The sequence below is a fragment of the Phoca vitulina genome, unplaced genomic scaffold, assembly GCF_004348235.1.
Source record: "Phoca vitulina isolate PV1807 unplaced genomic scaffold, GSC_HSeal_1.0 scaffold13, whole genome shotgun sequence".
NCBI lineage: Eukaryota > Metazoa > Chordata > Mammalia > Carnivora > Phocidae > Phoca > Phoca vitulina.
The window spans coordinates 15,461,882-15,483,152 of NW_022589716.1; the positions used below are offsets into that span (position 1 = coordinate 15,461,882).

The 21,271-nt window shown below is 43.1% G+C and overlaps 1 protein-coding gene across 12 annotated transcripts; it reads left to right on the forward strand.

The window, feature by feature from the left end:
- Positions 1 to 4,055: 4,055 nt before the first annotated feature.
- KCTD6 (potassium channel tetramerization domain containing 6) lies at positions 4,056 to 19,552 on the forward strand. Of its 12 annotated transcripts, none has more exons than XM_032411620.1 (5): positions 4,056 to 4,200; positions 7,263 to 7,483; positions 9,534 to 9,634; positions 16,842 to 16,911; positions 18,153 to 19,552. In XM_032411620.1, the coding sequence occupies exons 3-5, from the start codon at positions 9,624 to 9,626 to the stop codon at positions 18,837 to 18,839; spliced, it is 768 nt and encodes a 255-aa protein (XP_032267511.1). In that variant the 5' UTR covers positions 4,056 to 4,200; positions 7,263 to 7,483; positions 9,534 to 9,623; the 3' UTR covers positions 18,840 to 19,552. The 12 variants fall into 12 exon arrangements, with proteins under 12 accessions (XP_032267511.1, XP_032267518.1, XP_032267512.1 ...); XM_032411621.1 differs by lacking the exon at positions 4,056 to 4,200 and adding an exon at positions 5,268 to 5,348; XM_032411627.1 differs by lacking the exon at positions 9,534 to 9,634 and having other exon boundaries at positions 4,058 to 4,200.
- Positions 19,553 to 21,271: the final 1,719 nt, after the last annotated feature.

Here is a 21,271-nt window from a genome sequence, read left to right on the forward strand (position 1 = left end):
GTCCAAATCCTTACTTCTAAGCAGTGCGTCTTAGATGCTTTTGAAAAAAAATGTCAGACCTGTAAGTCTAGCGTGGCATTTGAAAATTCTGTTTTCATAGAGTTTGTATGATAGTCCAGCTCTTCTCTCAGTGGGACTATAAAACAGCACCTGTGGTTACTCCAGCTCAATAAATACTTGTTGGGATTGTACATCTCATGAGCAGTTTCGCATTTTCAAATACTTTTGTGTCTGGTTTGGATGTGGCAGAAAAAGTGAGAGGTTGCTGACAGCATTGTCTTATATAAAAAGTAAGAAAAACCTTTCAGGGGCCCCTGGCTGGCTCAGTTGGTAGAGCGTGTTACTCCTGATCTTGGGATTGTGAGTTCGAGCCCCATGCTGGGGGTAGAGTTTACTTAAAAGAAAAAGAAAGAGAGAAAAATCCCTTCTAGTTCTGCTTAAATTTCTGTTTGTTTGCCTACTGAGACTCCTTCAACTCTTCCTTTGTTTTGACTTCCCAGCTCCCATCCACATTCACTCAGGATGGGATGCCCTGTAGGGTTTTGGCAAGTCGGACCTGGCTTTTAAATCAGACCTGGCTTTTAAATCCTGGCTCGGACACTTGCTATTTGTGTGACCTGAGCTGGTCTGCATACCTCTCTGAGTCTCCACAAAATGTCCATAAAAAGAGAGCAATAATAAAAGCCACCTCTGGGATATTGAGAGTGTACATAATTGTAGGCACTCAAATTCTAGTTCCCATCTTTGCTAATTAAATCAACCACAGCAGAGTATTCTAGTCAATTTAAACTTAAGATCCTTCTGAAAACTCTCTTAAGGTTGCCATCCCTTTATTTGATTTACTTATTGTTATTTTTAAAGTAAGCTCTACACCTAACACAGGGCTTGAACTCATGACCCTGAGATCCAGAGTTAACATGCTCTACTGACTGAGCCAATCAGGTGCCCCAATCTTTTTAGGTGGATTTAGGAATTCATGTTTACAATGCAGCTTAATGACAATGTATCAATAGGATATTTTCAGTTGCAAGGAAAATGTTGACCCAAATTGGCACAAATAGTGAGAAAATGTATCCAAAGGCGTGAGAGTTGATTCAGTGGCTCGCTAGTGGTGGTAAGGATGCAGGTTTTCCAGTTGTTTCTTGGCCTCTGCTCTGCTTCTGCTTTTGCTAGAACCATCCTCCCATCTTCTCTGCCTATCTAAATTCCCCCCCTCATGTGGCCAAATCCCTCATCATCCAATCACGACTTCTCTCCCTTTTCTGAATTCTGGTTCTTAGGGGCAATTCCTGCGTGCGAGCGCATAACCATACTCTTCTGTGTGTTACTGTGTTTAAATCATCAAATTCCTTTAAAAAATATTTATGATGTAAATACAAAAAGCAGCTTGACTAGAATCTCTAAATGAACATTTATCTAGCATCTAGCACATAGAAGGCATGCAATAAAAAGTGTTAGGATAGGTGTTGCTGGCTGGCTCAGTCCGTAGAACATGTGACTTTTGGTCTCTGGGTCATGAGTTCAAGCCCCATGCTGGGTGTAGAGATTACTTTAAAAAAAAATGTTGGAATGGTCAATAAAACACCTGAATGGTCTTAAAATTCTGAATGATATTTTTAAAAAGCCATATATTGATTAACATGCAGAGAATTTCAGGGCTCACAGAAATGATTTTCTTAATCTAGGTCACTATTTTACTGGCTTCCATCATTTGCATATACCTTTACAATTTCTGTGTTATCTGTTTACTATCTGTGTTATTACTAATACGGTTCCTTAAATTGATTAGTTTTTAAATCTGTTCTAGATCTAAGGAATGGTGTCTCTGACACCAGTGGTTTGATGTGCTAGTTATTTTCATATATCTTAGAAAACATACACAATTAAGGTATCAGATAGTTGTCTGTGTGCTGCCTAAAGTTATTTCATGGGGCACACTTGGGAAACACTAATCTTGCCATATTTACATCTATATGTTTTAGGATTAAAAAAAAAACAGTCATAACACACAAAAACTACTCTGGTATGTTTACTATTGCATTCTTCTCCTTACATGAACATTTAAGAAAGGCAAAACTGAGACAGGAAGCAGATCAGTGGTTGCCTGGGGCTCGGGACCGAAGTGGGACTGACCTTGAACAGGAAACAGGGAAGTTTTGGGAATGCTGGAAGAATTCTGAGACTGGATGGTGGTAATGGTTGTACATCTGTATGAATGAAACAAATCCATCAACCTGTGTATTTCAAATGGATACATCCTATGGTTTGTAAATTATATCTCAAAGAAGGAGGAGGAGGAGAAAAAAAAAAAGAAATGATCAACCAGGAGGGGACCTGAGGGGGGGCTTCTGGAGTCCTGGTGATGTTTTGTTTCTTGGTCTGGGTGTTGGTCACAAGTGTATGTTCGCTTTGTGAAAATTCATCAAGCCATTCATTTATGCTTTGTGTACATTTCTATATGAACATTATACCCCAGTAACAAAATTTACTAAAAAGAGAGAGAGAAAAGAAAAAATAAATCAGCCAAGATTGGGGGGGGCACCATAACTTCCCAATAAAGAGTTACTTTCCTGTTTATTATTTTGTGTAATGACATCATCCTGCCAACGTAGTTTTATGATGTGAGGGGTTTAGGTTTTATGTGTCTTAGGACAGAGAAAAGGTTATAAAAAGATATTTAGCTAATCGCACAAGTGCTATAAGAATGTCAGCGGAAGCTCTTGTTTTTTAATTATTCATAGCAATTATCAATGTGGACAATATTCAACTTGCAACCAAAATAAATGGATGTTTGAAGAGGCCTTAGTGGAACAATCAAATCATCAGTCTCAAAATGTCCCCTCTCTCAGCCTGGTCCTGCTGCCTGCCAGAGTTTCAATTCTATATTTATCTTCCCAGATCAGCAGTATAGCAATTAGTTATTATAATAGGAGCTACCAATTTATTGTGTGCCGACTTCACACCAGGCACTGCGTTATCAGATCTTTTCATCCTTTAATTTCATTGTCTCAACAACCATGCCAAGAAGTTGTCTTATACCATTCTACAGTTGAGGAAACTGAGGCTGGGGGCTCCTGAGTGGGTCCAAGCCCATGCTGCTGGGGAGTGACAGCCGGAGAGCAAGCTGGGGTCCCACCCCATGTGCTTTGCTAGGTCTTGGGACCTGACGTCAGTGACAGGAGATGAGTGACATGTGTAACAGAATTCTGAAGCCCGAATCATGGCTCTTCACGTGGTTACTATAGTTACTTCTCTACACGATGCTCACATTTTTGCTGGGATAACAATGGACCCACTGTTAGCCATTGAGGTGTTTGAACCCTTACCTACCTCATGAAACCCGAGGGACATTTTAATAGGTTTAAAATAGCTTTCCTGCCTTTTAATCAGACCTTTTATTTCAGAAGCTCCTGGAACGTTAACAGATCCCATACTATGGCAGCTCTACCAATATTGTTTTTTGCACCTTGTGTAAAACGTAGGAGCTCTCTAAAGGTAACACAACCCTATTTCAGACAGAGACCCCAAAAAACTCCTTGACAAAAGCGATGCAATTGGATGGGTGGGTGGGGGGGTGCATGGATGCCCCCTCACTAGGTTGAGGGTGGGGGTGGGCATGCGGGCAGCAAGATGTATGGCAAGAGGGGCCTTGGATATGGTAGGAAGGAGAGGCTGTAAGACCTGGAGGGACCCAGCCTGGGAGGGCCAGCAGAAGAGGCAGGAGCTGTGCTTTGCAAGTGGGTAGGCTCTTGCTCAACTAACAAACATATGCAGAGGAAGTGGTTTGGATTAGGAATGAGGTGGGAAGACAACCAAGGCCTGAAATGTGTTACTGACAGGCGTTTAGAGCACTGAGCTGTCAGGGAGGATGAGAACTCAGAATCTGGGGTTGCCTGCTGCCCAAGCGATGGTCAGGCAGCTTTATTCCCTCTGGACTCTCAAGGCCCATGACATTCTCAGAGGGGGCATGCTGAGACACCCATGGGACTGAAGCCAGAAGCCAGAGCTTCTGATTCCTGGTCTAATGGCAGATCCATTCTCTCTAATTACAGAGTCATAATGGTGAAGAGGATGGTGACATCCAAGGACAACCACAGGGCCTCTGTCTCAACCCTGGTGAGAACCAGATTCCTCCCTGCTGGTTCTGTAGCTCCCAGCAGAGTTCTGGAAGCTGATTAAAGAGAAGATCAGAAATAACAGGTAATTAGGAAACTTATAAAAAGGAAAAACGCTCTCATCAAACTTGCCAAAGCATCTCCATGGCTGGCAGTGGGGGAGGCATTGGAAAGTACTGGCTGCAAGGCTCACTTGTGCCGAAGGGCTGGCCTAGAGCCTGGGGCACGTGTGCAGAGGGACTGGGGCTGGTCCCCAGGGGTGGAGTGGGGAGGTAGTTTGGAAATGTATTTCTCAGTTGGGGCAGCCAGTGAGCCAAAGGCTAAGGAATGTCTTTCAGCAGCCCCAGGAGAACCTCAGCCGGTGAAACCAGAGGTACAAGGACCAAAGGGGACCAAGGGCAAGAAAGGGAGAGACACATACACAGAAGAGAAGGAGCCCACCAGCAAGACAGATGGATGGAGTGGACTTCTCCCCTGGCCAGTTCCTTGGCTATTCAGAATTCTCCAGGAGGGGTAGTTGGAAAGAGCTCAGGAACATTTTGGGTCCAGATAATCTTTGCAATTGGTTGCTATAGGGTCCCTTACCTCCTGGGATCCCTAGGGACTGTCCTCAGCTTGGGAGCCGTGTGGGAGGTCATTGGAATGCCACACGTGGGCTAAGTGTAGGTTTAGCCCCCAGGTGGTCTGGCTGGACTTCAGTAGCTCTCTGAGCAGTGGAGCAGCACCCCACAACCTTTGGGGGCACCTCCCCACCCAGGGGATCCTCACAGCATCTTCTAATTTAAGGTTGAGGCATACACTCCCCCCTACTCCCCCCTTTATTGTACCCTATAGGCCCTCCCATTTGAATGCTCAGGAGACTGTTTTGGAAAAACCCCTGAAGGGACAGACTTTCTTTTTTGCATTTTTGCTCCACCAATCCTAAGGCTCCCTGAAGCTGGGGGTGGGTGGGTAGGGGCTCTAAGTGACAGAGACAGGGCAGCGGATAGAGGTGGGGCGGAAAACGGAGCTCCTCTCTGCAGTCATCATCCCAGAGATCCATCCTGTGTTTTGGGCTGAGTTTCATTTGCTGGTTCCTTCTTCCATCTTGTTTACTTTCATCTCTTCTGTGCTCTTTCATTTCTCCACTCAGTAAACCTTACTGACCATTTCCTGTGGCCAGGGTTGTCCCAGATGAAAACTCACTTTGAAGACTGAGACACCATCTTCTCTGTCAAGGAGGTCACATTCTAGGTCAGTTTCGAAACAGAGTGAGCTTTATGCTCAGTGGGGGCAGGCAGGGGTGTGGTTTGGGAGCCCAGGTGTTGAGGGGTGAGTGGACCTAAGTGGATAGGGATAGAGATCAGGGAAATCTCCCAAAGGAGGAGGGAACTCATGCTGGTTCCTGCTCGGGGTTGTCAGATGAAATACAGGAAGGACCCTTGTATTTAATGCAATATTTATGACATAATTTTCCTGAAACAATTATTTGTTATTTATCTGAGATGCAGAGTTAACTGGGCATGGTGTATTTTCATTTGCTAAATCTGGCAAGCCTAGTTTCCTGATGAAGATATAGGAGTTAGCTGAATAAATAGAGGGACAGGACGCCAGAGCATTCCTGCAGAGGGAACAGCATGTGCAAAGACTTGGAGGTGAGGGATCCCATGCTTCACCAGAGGAACTGAACATTGTCTAGGGGCCAGAATATGGAGTACAAGCGGGGAGGGAGGGAGTGGAGAGAATGCACCAAACTGGCGCATAGTTGTTGAGTAGGTACTAAGTGCCAGGTACACTGTGCTCACACAGGGTGCTCTTCTAAGACAGATGGACACAGCCTCTGCTCTCAGGGAGCTCACGGTTCAGCTGAGAGGCAGAGAGGTGGTGAGAGAGGTGGACACTGTGGAATTTACAGCTGGGCAACATCAGCTTGGCTGGGAGGTCAGGAGATGACGATACACTGAAGGATGAGGAGACAGGCATGCTGAGGGCTGGGGGAAGAATGTTCTAGACTAAGGGAATAGCATAATGGAGCACCTAAAGTAAAAAAATCCACAGTGGGTCCTGGATAGTGAAATGTGGCCAGAGGGGCTGGGGCCCTGAGGAGAAGAGAGGCAGAGGAAGAGTCTGGAGAAGTGAGCAGGGGCCAGATCACATGGGAGGGAATTTAGGCTCGATCCTGAAAGCAATGGGAAGCACTGAAGGAGTTTAAAGCAGGCAGGGTGACACGACCAGCTTTGTGTTCTTAAAGGTGACTCATGCCGGAGAGAAGAGGACGGGTGGGTAGTGTGAGGGCAGAGAGAATGAGGGTGGTGAGGGAGGGGGCCCCTGCAGATGTGCGGGGCAGACAAGTCAGTGGCTTGGAGAGGAAGAGAGAGAAGGAGAGATGGGTCCAGGCTGCACTGAGACGGAAGACTTGGCAGGGCTGGGTTACCCGGCACTGGGAAGTGAGGGGGCGGGAGGAGCAGGCGTGACTCAAAGCTTCTGGTTTGGACAGATGGGAGGACGGTGGCACCACTTGCTGAGCTGAGCGGGGGACTTGAGAGGTTTGGGGGTGGCAGATTGACAGGGTTCAGGTTTGCACGTGGAGAAGGTGAAGAAGCTGGTGGTGGGCCATCGGAGGGGGGTGTACAAGAGGAGAGACCCAGGGGTGCCCAGCAGAGTCGCGTTCAAGCTCTCCTCTCACACTTGGCTGTGTGGCCTTGGTCAAGGACTTTCCCTCTCCTTGCCTTAGTTTTCTCATATGTACCCTGGGATGATGTGGGCAGTCTGTCCTCAGAGTTGTCAGGGTGTGGTGAGCAGCCTCCAAGATACCCCAGTGATCCCGTCCTCCTGGGACCCACGTGCTTGTGTGGTGCCCTCCCACACTGTAATAGGGTCAGTTTGTGAGACCAAGGGACTACATGTATGTCACTTTGAAGGCTACGTTATAAAAAACATTGTGGCTTCTCGGGGTGCCTGAGTGGCTCAGTGGATTAAACATCTGCCTTCGGCTCAGGTCATGATCTCAGGGTCCTGGGATCGAGTCCCATGTCAGGCTCCTTGCTCAGCAGGGAGCCTGCTTCTCCCTCTCTCTCAGCCCCTCCCCCTGCTTGTGCTCTCTCTCTCAAATAAATAAAATCTTAAAAAAAAAAAAAGACATTGTGGCTTCTGTCTTTTCTTTCTTAGATCACTGGTGCTGGGGGACACCCCAGCTGCCATGTTGTCGGAGAAGCTCAGGTGAAGAGAAACCACTGCTTCTTGCTAAAAACTACCCGAGTGATCTTGGAAGTGGCTTCTCCAGCCCCAGCCCAGCCTTCTGTGGACTGCAGCTCCAGCTGACATCTAGACTGTAAGATCTGCTCTCTACCCAATCTGCTTCTAAATTCTTGACCCATAGAAACTGTAAGGTAAGAAATGTTTATGTTTTGAGCCCTTACATTTGGGGATGGTTTATTACGTGGCAATAGAGAACTGGTCCAGAGGGCACAAACACTTAGCACAGTGCCTGGCACAGAATATGCAGCATCTGTGGGTCGAGTTCAGGAGAGAGGCTTGGGCTGGAGGTATGGATCTGGGAATCTTTTGCCTTAGAGACAATAATGGAATCCATGGAGGTGGCTGAGCCAGTCCACAGAGATGGGTAGACAGGAGAGGATGGTCTTGGCCAGAAACCTGGACAGAAGGGGCGGGTAGAGCAAGAAGAGGCGCATCTCCAGGAGTCTGAGGGGAGGGGCTGCAGAGGAAGCAGGGAAACTAGGACAGGGCCCAGGAAGAGGCTGTGTCCTGGAGGGTGTGGTCAACAGCATCCCTATAGGGAGGCCTGAGTGCAGGAGATCTAAGGAGGTTCTTTTGGATTCAGCAACAAAGAGATTCCTGGTGGCCCCACAAGAGCTATTTAGGTGGAGAGATTGAGGCCAGATTGAATATTGTGGGTTGGGGTGTCAGTATAAACACTTTCCACCCCCAACTCCCAAACCAAGATGGTTTGCAGGAGAATCCTATAGAAAATCCAAACTACAGAAAATCGCACTCTTATATAAGCTGTATAGTTAACAGACACCCATTCCTTAATTGATTTTATGAGCTCATGTAGCTTTGATAGCAAAACCAGACAAGGAGAGAAGAGGGGAGGAAATTAGCAGGCACATCTCATCGTAGATATGGATGCAAAAACCCTAAATGAAATATTGGCAAATGCAATCCAGCACTACATCGAAAAAAATAACACATCATCAAAGGTGTGTTTATTCCATGAATGCATGGACGGTTTAATATAATAAAATCCACTGATGGATAAGGGGGAAAAAAATCTCACGTCGATAAAATTCAGCACCCATTCCTAATAAAGCAGAATAGGGCTTCCTTACCCTCATAAAAGGTATCTATCAAAAATCTACGACAAACACTATTTTTAAGGGTAACATATTCGAAACAGTCAAGAACAAGATAGAAATGCCCACTGTCATCACTGCTATTCAACATTGTGCTGAAGATTTTAGTGCAGTAAAACAAGGAACAGGAAATAAAGGCTGGACAGGGAGATACTAAATGTAATTACTTGCAGACTCTATGATTATTTAACAGAAAATTCAAGAGAGGCTATAAACTTATTGGAACTAAAAGAGTCCAAGTTTGCTGGATACAAGGTTATTATCCACATTTCAGTAATCATCAATATATTATAAAATGCATATTTGAAAATATAATTTATAATAGCAATAAATATTTCAAGAGATATATAGGAATAGTTCTGAGAAAACAACTGACAAAATTGATTCCTCTGTTTTTGGTTGAGGAAAAGGGAAATAACTCTTTGAAGGACACCAGCAAGCCAGGGGGCAGTGCTGAATTTCCAGTGGCACCAAATCCTGAAGATCTGAGTATTGGGTAATTCTGGTAGTGTTTTTCTTTTGTAAAAACTAAAACTCATTAGATTTTCTGATTATAAATTCAATATCTATGCATTCTAGAAAATACAGAAAATTCAGAAGTGCGTTAAGAATAAACCACTAACATTCCCATCCTATTACCTAGAGAACTGTGACCAATGACTTGACATATTTTCTTCAAAATTTTTGTCTATGTATATTTGTGTGTGTGTTTTTTTTAAAGATTTTATTTTATTTATTTGAGAGAGAGAGAGCACAAGAGGGGTAGGGTCAGAGGGAGAAGCAGACTCCCCGCTGAGCAGGGACCCCGATGCAGGACTCGATTCCAGGACTCCGGGATCATGACCCGAGCGGAAGGCAGTCGCTCAACCAACTGAGCCACCCAGGCGCCCTGTATATTTGTGTTTTTTAAACATAAGATTAGAATTATACCACGTATGCCATTTTGTGCATGGCTTATTTTCATACACATTTCCCTGTAGCCTCATCTAGTCCTTTCGAATATGATAATACAGCACTCAATCATGTTGATGAAGCATATGCCATTCATTCAACCTATCGATTTGAGTTTTCAGAGAAAAACCAAATTATCAGATTTGACTGTGATGATCATGCGGATAAAAGTTAAACCCCAGAGCCAACTCAGGCACACGCAGACATGAAAAACAGGTGAGTTCCTAAGGCCAGGGGTTATCCTGGTGGAGAGGGGAAAGGACAAAACCAACATCATTTACCTGGTCCCGCCTGAAAGAGGACAGAGATCTGGTTAGCAGGAAGCAGGAAGAGAATGGGATTTGGAAGGACTCTATGCTTGCCGACCAGTTAGCTCTGAGACTTTAGGTAATTCCCTAGGCTCTGCAGGTTTGGCTTCCGTAGTGGTAGACTGAGGACGATACCGGCGCCAGGCTCACCTAGGGCCAGCTTCTTCGGGCCTCAGGGCCTTTGCACGGGTCATTTTCTCTGCTGAAGTCAGTTCTCCCCTTCTCTCCACCTGGCTGCCCATGTCGACCCTTTGGGCCTGACTGCCCTTCCCCTCCCTGCCCACCGGGCCGGATGGGTGGCCTTATCAGAGGGTGGCTTCCCCTCAAGGAGGGCAAGGCCAGAAGGTGTTCTGGCCACAGGCCGGGTGTCCAGGTCTTCTTGGCCACCACCGCGTGTGGCCCCTCCCCTTATTCTCCGATTCCTCCAACCCTGTACTTAGAATCCCAGGCGGCGATTCTTAGGACTTAGAATCACAACTTGTCATTATTTTGCAGTTTCCTTGGGTCTTGTCTCTTTTCTCCTCACATTAGGACCCCCTTCCGTCTTGGTAGCCGCTGTACATGGTCGGGGCCCCATACGTGTTGGTGAAACAAGAGAAACAGCTGTGAGGACCCGAGTCCGAGGACGCAGGGAAAACTGCCAGGGGCTGGGTTGATTCCAAACTGCGGTCGGGGGCGGAGCCTCGGGGGCGGGCCTTCGGGACTGCGGCGGAGCCGGCCTGACCGCTCGGCCCAGGCTGCGCCCCGCTGAGCTCCTCCGGCCTCTTGGCCCTCTGGCCTCCCGCCCGCGCCGCCGTTAGGGGGCGCCCGCGCTCGTGGCGCCGCGGCTCTGCTGGGAAGGCGCCGCCCGCGGCGGGCGGCAGGAGCCGCAACTCCGGGCGCGGGCTCAGTCGTCCGCTCTGCCACCGCCGCCGCCGCCGCTGGGCGCAGGCTCGCTCGTCCTCGCGCTCCCGCTCTCCGGCCGCCGGCGTCTCCCGGCCGGGCCGCCGCCGCCCCCGCCGCCGCCGCGCAGTGAGTGGGGGCGGGCCCAGGGCTTGGGGGCCTGGGGCTCGGGAGGGCCAGGCACAAGGAGAAGCCCGCGCGGAGCGGCGGGGGCAGCGGGGTTAAGGAGAATCCGGGCGGTGGTGGGCCGCGCTGAGGGGACCGTGGGGAGCCGGCGCGGCGCGCTCCGGGGCAGGCACGAGCCGGCGGCGGGCTGCCCGCGGCCGAGCGGCCGGGCTGGGGCGGGTTCCGGGGCCCGCCCCGCGGGGACGTGCGGCTTCGGCGGACCCGGGCTCGCGACACCGGGGCGCACCCCCCGCCCGGGCCCGGAGCATCTCGTGTCCCACGCCGAGCCGAGTGGGGTGGGTGGGGAGACTGTGGCCACAGGGCAACAGCGAAGCACGGCCCGGACGGGGACACCTCGAGTTTTGCTCAAAAATGATTGTTTTAAGGGGTGGCGCTTATTAGCCACCGTTTGCCCTAATTTAAAGGCTGTGACAGGGCTTCTGAGCTCTGCCTTAGGGCATTTTCTGCCTTCAGAGACACACTGTGAGTGCAGCTGAGTTCTTTATGCTCAGATTTGTGTATCTTGGCATTTTTAATGGTTGATGTCAGAGGTGATAAATGACCGTGGTAATGGGGAGCCACCGAAGCACCTGCTGGGCTGACAGTTGTGGAGGTTGTGTCTGAGGGTGGGACGGGAGAAACGAAACAGAGCCTCTGGATATTCTGCTGAAGTTATCATGTTTCTGTTTAAGTATAGCTGCTCTGGAGCAAGTTGATAAATCCAATTTTAGGACTTGGTGATAGAAGAGGTTTGAGTGGCAAGCCGACCCGGGGTGACCTGGTTTAGCCAGGAATGTTTGGGGTAGCCCAGGTATCTCTTACCATTTCTCCTTGGCATATTTATTTTCTTCTGTCGCAAATGTCCAAGTGCGATCTCAGAATAGGAGAAAAGCTAGAGGACAGCATTTAGTACAGGCCCGAGCCCAAGACTGATGTTTTCAAATAAACAAATGTGTGGCTAGGAAAAGGAAAAATCTTCTTATCTGCAGGGTTGGTAGTTTGAGAGAACTTGGTCTGTGGTTGAGAACTATATCAGTCCTTACTAATATTTCATTTTATGTAATACTGTAGATACTAAGGATTGAGTGATGAGGACTGCCATAGATGCTCATTCCTAAGATTTGTGTGATTGAAATTTTCATAAATCATATTTTACCCAAAGCATTCCTACATAAAGGAATCCTAGGGTGAATCCTTCTATGGATCCCTCAGTGTGTCTTGAATTTTGATATTTAGAGTCTGTTTAAAACGGAACACACGTATTTATTTGGATTTTGCTTTACCTTAGAGATAATCCTGAGTCATGCTTTAGAGAAGTTCCTTCTGTGATCAAGAGCTCAGATGTCTGGTGGTCTCTATACAAGCCGGCTGCTCCCCTTTACCTGTAATTCTGCCTTGTGGAGGTGTGGAGAAAGGAGGACCTGGGGAGATTGGAAGCAAATTAAGAGGCTTTTCTTCCATATTTGTCTTGTTTCCATGCCAGGGCTCTACATTACTTGTGTTCACACTTTCAAGTTTCTCAATTTACCACAGAAATTTTGTTTATGCTACTGCCATTAGTATTTTCACGTTTGTTTAATACTTGCCTGTTTATAAATGCTTTTCTATTCATGATCTTGTTTATTTTTTCCTTTTCTGCAAAGAAGCTGGGCTTAAAGAGGGATTTCCTCAGGGTCTCATAATTAGTAAAAGAACGGAAGGGGGATACAGATCCTCACGAGTAACCAGTTCTCTTTTCCTCTGCACTGGCCTGCATGTGACTTCAGAACCCTAGTCCTGATCTGTTGTTACCCTGTAGGTAGGTTGTTGCCTTTGTGTTATGCCTAAATGGTATTATTTTTGGGAAGGTGGTATTATCCTATTTTATTTTGTAGAAACTGAGGGTAAGAGGAATCTTCTGATTTTGCAACTATTTGTGACAGCTCTTTAGCATTAAGGTCATTTTTTCAATCTAGACCTCCTTTCCTCTAGACTACATGGAGAGAGGAGAGAGAAAAAAATAATTTTAGTGAAAAACAATCTATTTCTGCGTTGGTATGGTTAAGGATACCCTAACACCATAATCATGTTCTCCTTGTGTGCCTGGCTACTAGTGTCAGCCTATATGTGAATGTTAACCCCAAAGATCCCTTTAGATGTCGCTGAACTATAAAAAGTATTTCATTTTCAAACTCCCATGTTTCAAGAACTGAGGAATTCCGTACAATAGGTCATTTTGAAGGTATGTATAGATGGAATTTATTGAGTCTTCTTTTCTGAATGCCAGACACAAAGATTTCAGGAGAACGGCATTTTACAAGGGCTACCTGGAAACTTTGGGAAGGCAGTAGTTACAGGTTTTTATTATTTATCCGAGTTTGGAGGTGTGTATTCTGATGGATAAGCTGTTACATAGGAGTAGGACTTTTGCCTGGGAGAATGCTTAGTTTTAGTCTGTAGCAGAAATGGTAAATCCAGAATATTTATGTAGAATTAGCTAATCATAACCAAAAGCTTGATTGTAGCTGTGCAGTGATGAGAATGGCCCCGGGTTCTTAGGTTATTCTTTAAGTTATTAACTTGTTCGGTTGTGCATTTTTCAGATTTGCTACTTTAGGAAATTGTTAGCAATTTCTTTTAAGGCTTTTACAAATTCTTTAGTATGTGTTTTTCTTAGCTTAATTATCTGCTAACATTACACTGTCAGAATTTACACATTAGTCATAATTAAACCTTTGAAGCTTAAGTGTGGGTGAATCTTCAGTACTGCTTTATATTCTTTGGGAATGGTCAGCCACTTGTTTCCACAAGAATTTTATTTGCACCAAAGGTCAGATATTTTCAGGTAGGACTGATTTTCAAGGGCTGGAAGCCTTTCTTTGAACTTTATAATTGTTTGTGCTTGGTTGCATTCACTGCTGTTTAAAATGATCTTTAGTAAGGAGAGTCACTTTAAAGAAAAAAGTTTTTCATTGTTACCCTCATAATCTCTATTCCTGGCAAATTTTCTGGAATATTAGATTTTTCTTTGTCTTCATCAAGTAAAACAGACCCATTTGATGCCCATTTTAAGATCTTCCTTCTGCTGCCTATCTTGTGGTCATTTAACTTCTCATTAAGCCCTCCACTAGAGACTGTTCCAGAAGAGAGAGAAGATGAAAAGCAAATGAATCATTTTCTAATTGTTAGCAGCTCTGAAAAATGATTTAGTAGGAGAGATTGACACTATCCCGGAAATTCTTTTGGATTATGTTTTATTTCATTCATCTGTATTGTCTCTGAGATGTTCCTAATAGTCATCAATTTAGAGGCTGATTATCCAGCTATTGGATGGCCAGGAATCTAACTGCTTTTTTGTTTCTTGCTGTATCTAAGCATTAAGCATCTCCACAGAGGATGTTTAGAAGTAAGGAGTAGGGATAAAATTTAAACTGATCAATACTATTTTTTCCGCCTTAGAGCTCTTTAGTGAACAATTTGATTTTTTTTTTGGACAGTTTAGTCATTGTTATTGGAAGTGACCGACTAATCGTAACTTCGTTTTATTATTAATATCTGTATCTTCTACACAAATGTAGGGAGGCTTTTGGGTGCTTTTTAAGAAACATGGGCTTACATAGATTCCCATAATTGCTTTCTTGAATTATTAAGCTTGAGGTTTCTTTACATCTTTGTATCCGAACAGAACCTGGGCTTTTGCTGTGGAACAGATTCAAAGGCATCATCTAATTTTCTTTTTATGATTGTTCAAGAAATTAGTTTGTTTTGGTTTAGCAGTAAAAAAGGGGTAAAAAGGATTAATGGTGGACAGACCTTGCGTAACAGCTGTAACATTGATGATGTCTGGTTTTTTCCTTTGTCTTTGGTCTCCCATTTCTCATTTAATCATTCGGACATTCATGGATTGGAGTTCTTTACTTCACTTAAGACAGAGGACACCAGCCTTCAGTCACCCTAGTGAGTAGGGTCTTGCTATTTTGCCTCAGGGGAATTTTTACAAACCCATTGTGACTGCTCACTTAGACTGAGTTACTATTAAATTTGTAAATAAAATCCACCTGCTGGGGGGTCTAAAGTCAGTCCTTTCAGTTTCTTATTTCTTGGATTCTGTTCTTTGAGTTTCCACCCAAAGAGGGGATTTATAGAAAGATCTAGACTAGGAGTCAGAAAATCCAAGTTCTTAGTCACTTTCTAGCTGTAGGAACTTGAGCAAGTCATTTAATCTGCTGTTTCTCTATTTTGTATCTCTAAAATGGGGACAGTAATTCATGCATTGCTTATTGTATCAGGAATATTGTGGGAGAAAAAGGCCCATCTTTTTTTATTTAAATTGTTTCTTCATTTTGGAATCCCTCCTCTCAGGTTGTCCAAATATTCCTGCAGAGTTCTCCTGAGCGAGCTTTTTCTTGCTTTTTCTTCCCAAAGGCCTCTGCTAGTCCATGCATTATGTAGCACTATTCTGTACAGTTGTTGCATGTTGCCTTTCTTCACAGATAGAAAGCTCCATGAGGGCAAGGATTGTATCTTTCCTATTTCTGTGTCTCCACGTTGCACATCGCACCCGCCACACACACCAAGTTGACGTATAATAAATGTTGGTTGAATTATTTTTGAGGCTGTCAGGAATGAAAACTTTGGGTGATAGGAAGATGCCAAAGATGAGCCTAGTATCAGAACTTTTGGATGACTGGCCTTTTAAATCAGTTATTTGTCTGTCTGTTGTATCAGTAACTGAATCAGATGCTCATAATATAAATTGGTAAAGCCTGTTTTCTTGGTTCTGTTTACCGCAAATACTGAGAAGCAAGTCAGAGGAATGAAAGGTTGTCACAACGCCCCTGAATTTGACATTTGTTCCGTTTCTCACCCTATAGCATGTGGGGGTCTATCTATATCCAACTGCTGAGTATGGAGAATTAAACCTGACTGCACGTTGTCTGGTTCACATTTTAGCTTGTTTTCTTTGAAGAATGTGCAAGGTGGAAAAATAGATGCTTCAGGCTCTGATTTCAGCCCATGCTGTGCTATGCAAATGTTCTCGACATGCCTGAGTGACCTTTTTGAGAAAGAGCCTTTGTGATCTTCTGTAGCCAGGGCCTGTTCTGGGAATAGTGTGCCAGATTTCTCTAAAAGTGGGAAAAGTGAATCTGTTCAAAGACCATATAAAAAAGCCAGTGCTTTTCCTGGATAAATACCGATAAGTTCATGTTTCTTACTGTCTCTTGCCAGAGCTTTTGAAATTTGCTCTGCAGTTTGCCTTGCCGGTTGATTTGGAGAATGATACGTGTGAGAGGGGACTGACTAAAGCATTTCTGTAGCTGGGAAAGTGTTTAAGTGCTTTTGAATTGTAGATAAAAGTAAATTCAAACTGGCATCATTAGTACCTGGGTGTTTATCAGTGTCTTCAGGCTGGTTCTCCATAAGTGCTGGCTGAGTGACTTGCAACCAGATTTGTAAGGTTGTCCCAAATTGTGCTCTGATGATTTGGCATTTAAATTGTTTTCTATTTGTTTTGATTATTGTACAAGATGAAATATATCATTATTAAAAGTATAATTAGTGCTTTTTTTATGTTATAAAAGAAATACCATTCTGATGTATTTCTCTTGGAAAGTGATACTGGTGTCTTGGAGGTTTATGGCTTCTGATGCTTTTCCTGAGATGTTTAGTTTCTATAGCTGAAATGGATAAAAAAGAGTTTTCCCTCTCTCCCTTTCCTTAAACCACCTTTTTGATAAGGATTATTACAGGTTTGCACCAGGATAGGGTTGTACAGTTAATCATAATGTTCTCCTGTAGAAATTGTAAAAATTGAATTTTCAGAGAGGATAGGTAGAATTTGAATGACTGGTTTACTTACTAGGCTCTTCTTCCTTCCCTAAGCATAGGATAATTTTTTTCTCTGAAGATTGTCAATCTCTTAGGTATGTGTGGACGGTTCTAGAGGAATGCTTTCTTCTCCACATCTTTGCCCTGTAGCCGGTTTTGGCTAAGCAAAGATGAGTAGCTGTCTGTTTTGTTGGTTGGGAAAATCCTTGTCTGTTTTCATAGTTACATGCGCTGTTACATGTCTTTTTCTTCTCCCCAAGTTTCCCTGGACCCTGGGCTCCCGAGACAGCAGCGCTGGAGCAGATGGATAATGGAGACTGGGGCTATATGGTGAGATGCTTTTGCAGATGCATTTTGAAGGCTGGCAAATAATTTGTTTGTGTCTTTTCCCCCTTCTTCTGTATTCTTAGGTATAATATGTCTTATAAGAATGAAAATTGTAAATTAGTACATCATCCTACCCGCTTAATTAGTTTATTTTTTGGGTCTAGTGTGGTGTTTTTATGTAAGCAAAGTCAGTATGAACTAAGTAACTTGTTATAATCACTTACTTGAGAGCATAATATTTTTTTGGTCTTTAAAGTATGTTGCTCTTAAAACTTATAGAGTAGTGACTATTAAAATGGTCTTGTAGGTAATGGTACAGAGGATACTTTCTTGTGTTAGGGAAATTAAAGGTTGAGAAGCCGCCACTTCTCCCACCTGTACTTTTTTTGAGTGTGCATGTCTTCTTATTTTCCTTTTCCTTTGGTAAGAAATATTTCACTTGTCTAGTACCAGAAGTCTCTCTGTCTTTATTTTTATTTTCTTACATATAACCTCTAAAAGGGAAGGTATATTTATGGTGTATTATTTAGAGAAGCTTGCTTTTCAAAATTAAAGGCCAGATTGCAACATTATTACAAAAGTGAATACATGATCGGATTATAAAATTTGAAAGCTGCTGTTAGCCTTTGGGTATATAAGATTGTGTTGACTATCTATGTATTCTGATTTAGTATTTGGCACTGCTATTTCCATGGAGAAGTTATAAAGATTAGGTCTGCACAAATTTTTATTTTTAAAATGAATTTTACGATTTGTTCCCCTTTTTGAGTGGGAAAAACAAAAGTATTGAAAGTAGATTATCTTTATACTGTCAAATCATTTTTATTCTATTTTGTGTTAAATTGAGTTAAGGAGAAAGAAGGTCTCTCTTTTTTTAATCAGAAAAAACTTATGTGAGTATATTTTAGCTTGGCTTTTCTCTTCAATAGTGTACCCTGACCTAAAAACTTCTCTGTAGATACTGGGCCTGAAATTAAGTGGCTTTGGAAGTCATGCTCTCCTTTTTTAGTGTAAGGCTTTAATGAATTAGATTTATCCTTTTCTTATTGAAAGAGAATGTTAGATCCCTTCATCTGGGTAGGTTTATCATTGACAGTAAAGCTATTTTACATTATAGGATTGCTAAATACATTATAGCCTGAAGGAATCTTTTGCCTTGCTTGTTGTTACCATTAATTTTCTTAATTTGTCAAAGTTAGGATTTAAGAAATTTCAGATGACTTATCATTTTTTAAAAATTTCAGATGACTGACCCAGTCACGTTAAATGTAGGTGGACACTTGTATACAACGTCTCTCACCACATTGACGCGTTACCCGGATTCCATGCTTGGAGCTATGTTTGGGGGGGACTTCCCCACAGCTCGAGACCCTCAAGGCAATTACTTCATTGATCGAGATGGACCTCTTTTCCGATATGTCCTCAACTTCTTAAGAACTTCAGAGTTGACCTTACCCCTGGATTTTAAGGAATTTGATCTGCTTCGGAAAGAAGCAGATTTTTATCAGATTGAGCCCTTGATTCAATGTCTCAATGACCCTAAGCCTCTGTATCCTATGGATACTTTTGAAGAAGTTGTGGAATTATCTAGTACTCGGAAGCTTTCTAAGTACTCCAATCCAGTAGCTGTCATCATAACCCAATTAACCATCACCACCAAAGTCCATTCCTTACTAGAAGGTATCTCAAACTATTTCACGAAGTGGAATAAGCACATGATGGACACCAGAGATTGCCAGGTTTCCTTTACTTTCGGACCCTGTGATTATCACCAGGAAGTTTCTCTCCGGGTCCACCTGATGGAATACATTACAAAACAAGGTTTCACGATCCGCAACACCCGAGTGCATCACATGAGCGAGCGGGCCAACGAGAACACAGTGGAGCACAACTGGACTTTCTGTAGGCTGGCTCGGAAGACCGATGACTGATCTCGAAGCCTGGGAGAAGTTCCTGGAAACTGACTCTCCAGGACATGGAAGAGACTTTTTTTTTTTTAAATCACAGTGTGGGATTTTTTTTTTTTTTAATATTTGTATTTATTCGAAGGCATTGACGACCAGAAGGAAGTTTTGTGCTTTAGCAGACTCCTCTATGTTTTGTTCCCTTTACCTTGAGTATGCATGTGCCTGTTCGGAGCCTCCAGATACCTTTTTTATAAAAAGAAGTATAAAAATCATTATGGTATATAATCTCTTAACAGAGCTTTTTTTATTACAGTGCTACAATGATTTCTGATTAAATGGTCCCTAACTCAACTAGAAGGCTAAAAATGCAGGAATGAAAGAATAAACAGAGTACTCATGATGCCTTTGAGAAAAAACATCATGTAGGGTGACCTAGTTTCCAAACCAATAAGCAGTATTGTAATATTAAAGGAAAACTGTTCCAATCATTTAAAAGTACTTGTTAAGTACTGCTTTTTACAGTTATGACAACTGTTTCTTTCTATGCATATAAATCAAGCAACCAAATATCTGTAGCCATGGAAATGTCTGACTAGAAATATTTATATTGGATTCTGAATACAAAATGTCCCTGTGGTAGAACTCTTACTTCTTATGCCTGGTGCAGTATGATTCCCAAGTGTACTGTCTACCAGAAGAAAAAAAAAAAACTAATAAAAAATGAAATATGAAAATTAGGTTTGTATTTGTTGATTATTATTACTTAAAGGGGGAAATCCTATTTCTTGCCTCAAGTATGCGTTGTTCGGTTTATGTCCCGGTATATACTGCCTGTGGCACCTTTGTATTTGACTCGAGGACTCAGTAGAACCTTAGGATGCAGCTTATAGAATCTCCTGTGTTGCTGGAGCAGGAATGGATGGAATTAATTGTTTTGTCTAAAAGAGTGCATATTTGAACAGTGAACATAGAGTTTGATAAATTTTTTCAAATAGGGCTTAAGATTACAGATATTTTCTCAGTAAGCCACCAGTTGTCAGCACTGAATATGACCCTTATTCTAGCTTTGTACTGAGCACAGGGACAAACTGCCTCTTCAGCCACTTTTTTTCTCACAATATTATGGTGGCCCACAAATATATTTTATTATTACAGTTAAGTCTGTTCCTGAGGAGAAAAACTAAACTGCAGTGAGTGAAGGCTCTGGAACAGGAGATATGTATATACTTTACTTCACTGTGGTCTTATTTTGGATAGTTGATTTGATTCTCTTTCTTGGAAGTTACAGGAAGGATTATGTTAGCTATAGTGAGACTAGTTTGCTAGAACACCGTATAAAAGGAAGTCATGTAATTTCTTCCCTGTTTTCTAAGGGCAGAGTAGGGTTCGGAGGCTGTGTGCCCTTGGGTGGGTCACTCCTTTTCTCCTCTTCATGAGAAGATTCTGAGATTCTCTCTCTGAAAGGAGGATGAGAACACTTACCTACATCCATTTTTGCCCATGTCTCTGAAAATTTATTTTAAGATGTGACAAGTGACCAACATCTAGAAACCTATAATTACCCCATTTTCACCATCTTCAACTAAACCGTCTTCAGCCGTCTTCGAACTAAAACCCCTTCATGCTATTGGCAGGTTGCCGTGGTTTCAGTAAACGTGCTAGTGTGAGGTTATCTTTTTAGAAAATTGTCTCATACTTAAAATTGATTAGAGGTTACCCCCCCCCCAAAAAAAACTATCCAGCCACTTATGTGTTGTTGAGTTGGCAGAGGTAGATGCAAGACAGAGTGATTTGGGTTGAAAATTGATGTGGAAATGGGAGTAATAGTTCTAGCGTTTTAAAAGGTAAAATCTTATGGGGTCTCTTCATTGCCCAGTTCACTGGAGAGAAGTTTGTTTTGGCAAATTTTCTCAGATTTATTAATTATTAACAACTAAGGGGCCCCTGGGTGGCTCAGTTGGTTGTTGAGCATCCGACTCTTGATCTCAGCTCAGGTCTTGATCTCAGGGTCGTAAGTTTGAGCCCTGCATTGGGTTCCATGCTGGGTGTGGAGCCTACTTAAAAAAAAAAAGAAAGAAAAAATTATTAACAACTAAATGGTTATTTTTATGAGTAAATTAGGAAAAGTAGCCAGCTGAGATTTTTTGCAATTTAATTTGTCTGGTGGAATTTAATTTTGAGTGTTTTATTCCCTTGCACAATATGAAAAATGTAGTTTGATTATATTTGGGTAATTTGAGACAATTATGCCTTTTTAAGAAAATTTAAATCATTTTCATTGTGAAATAGTTGATTTTCAAAAATTGATACTCAGTGGTATTCTCAGGGCTCTACATTTTATTTAGATTACTCCAAGTACAGACACTTTTGGAGGAGAATTGTGTATGTCCTTTTAAACCCTTGGCTAAATGTGTGCTAAATTAGACGTAAGTGATAACTGATGAGTCTATTGACTT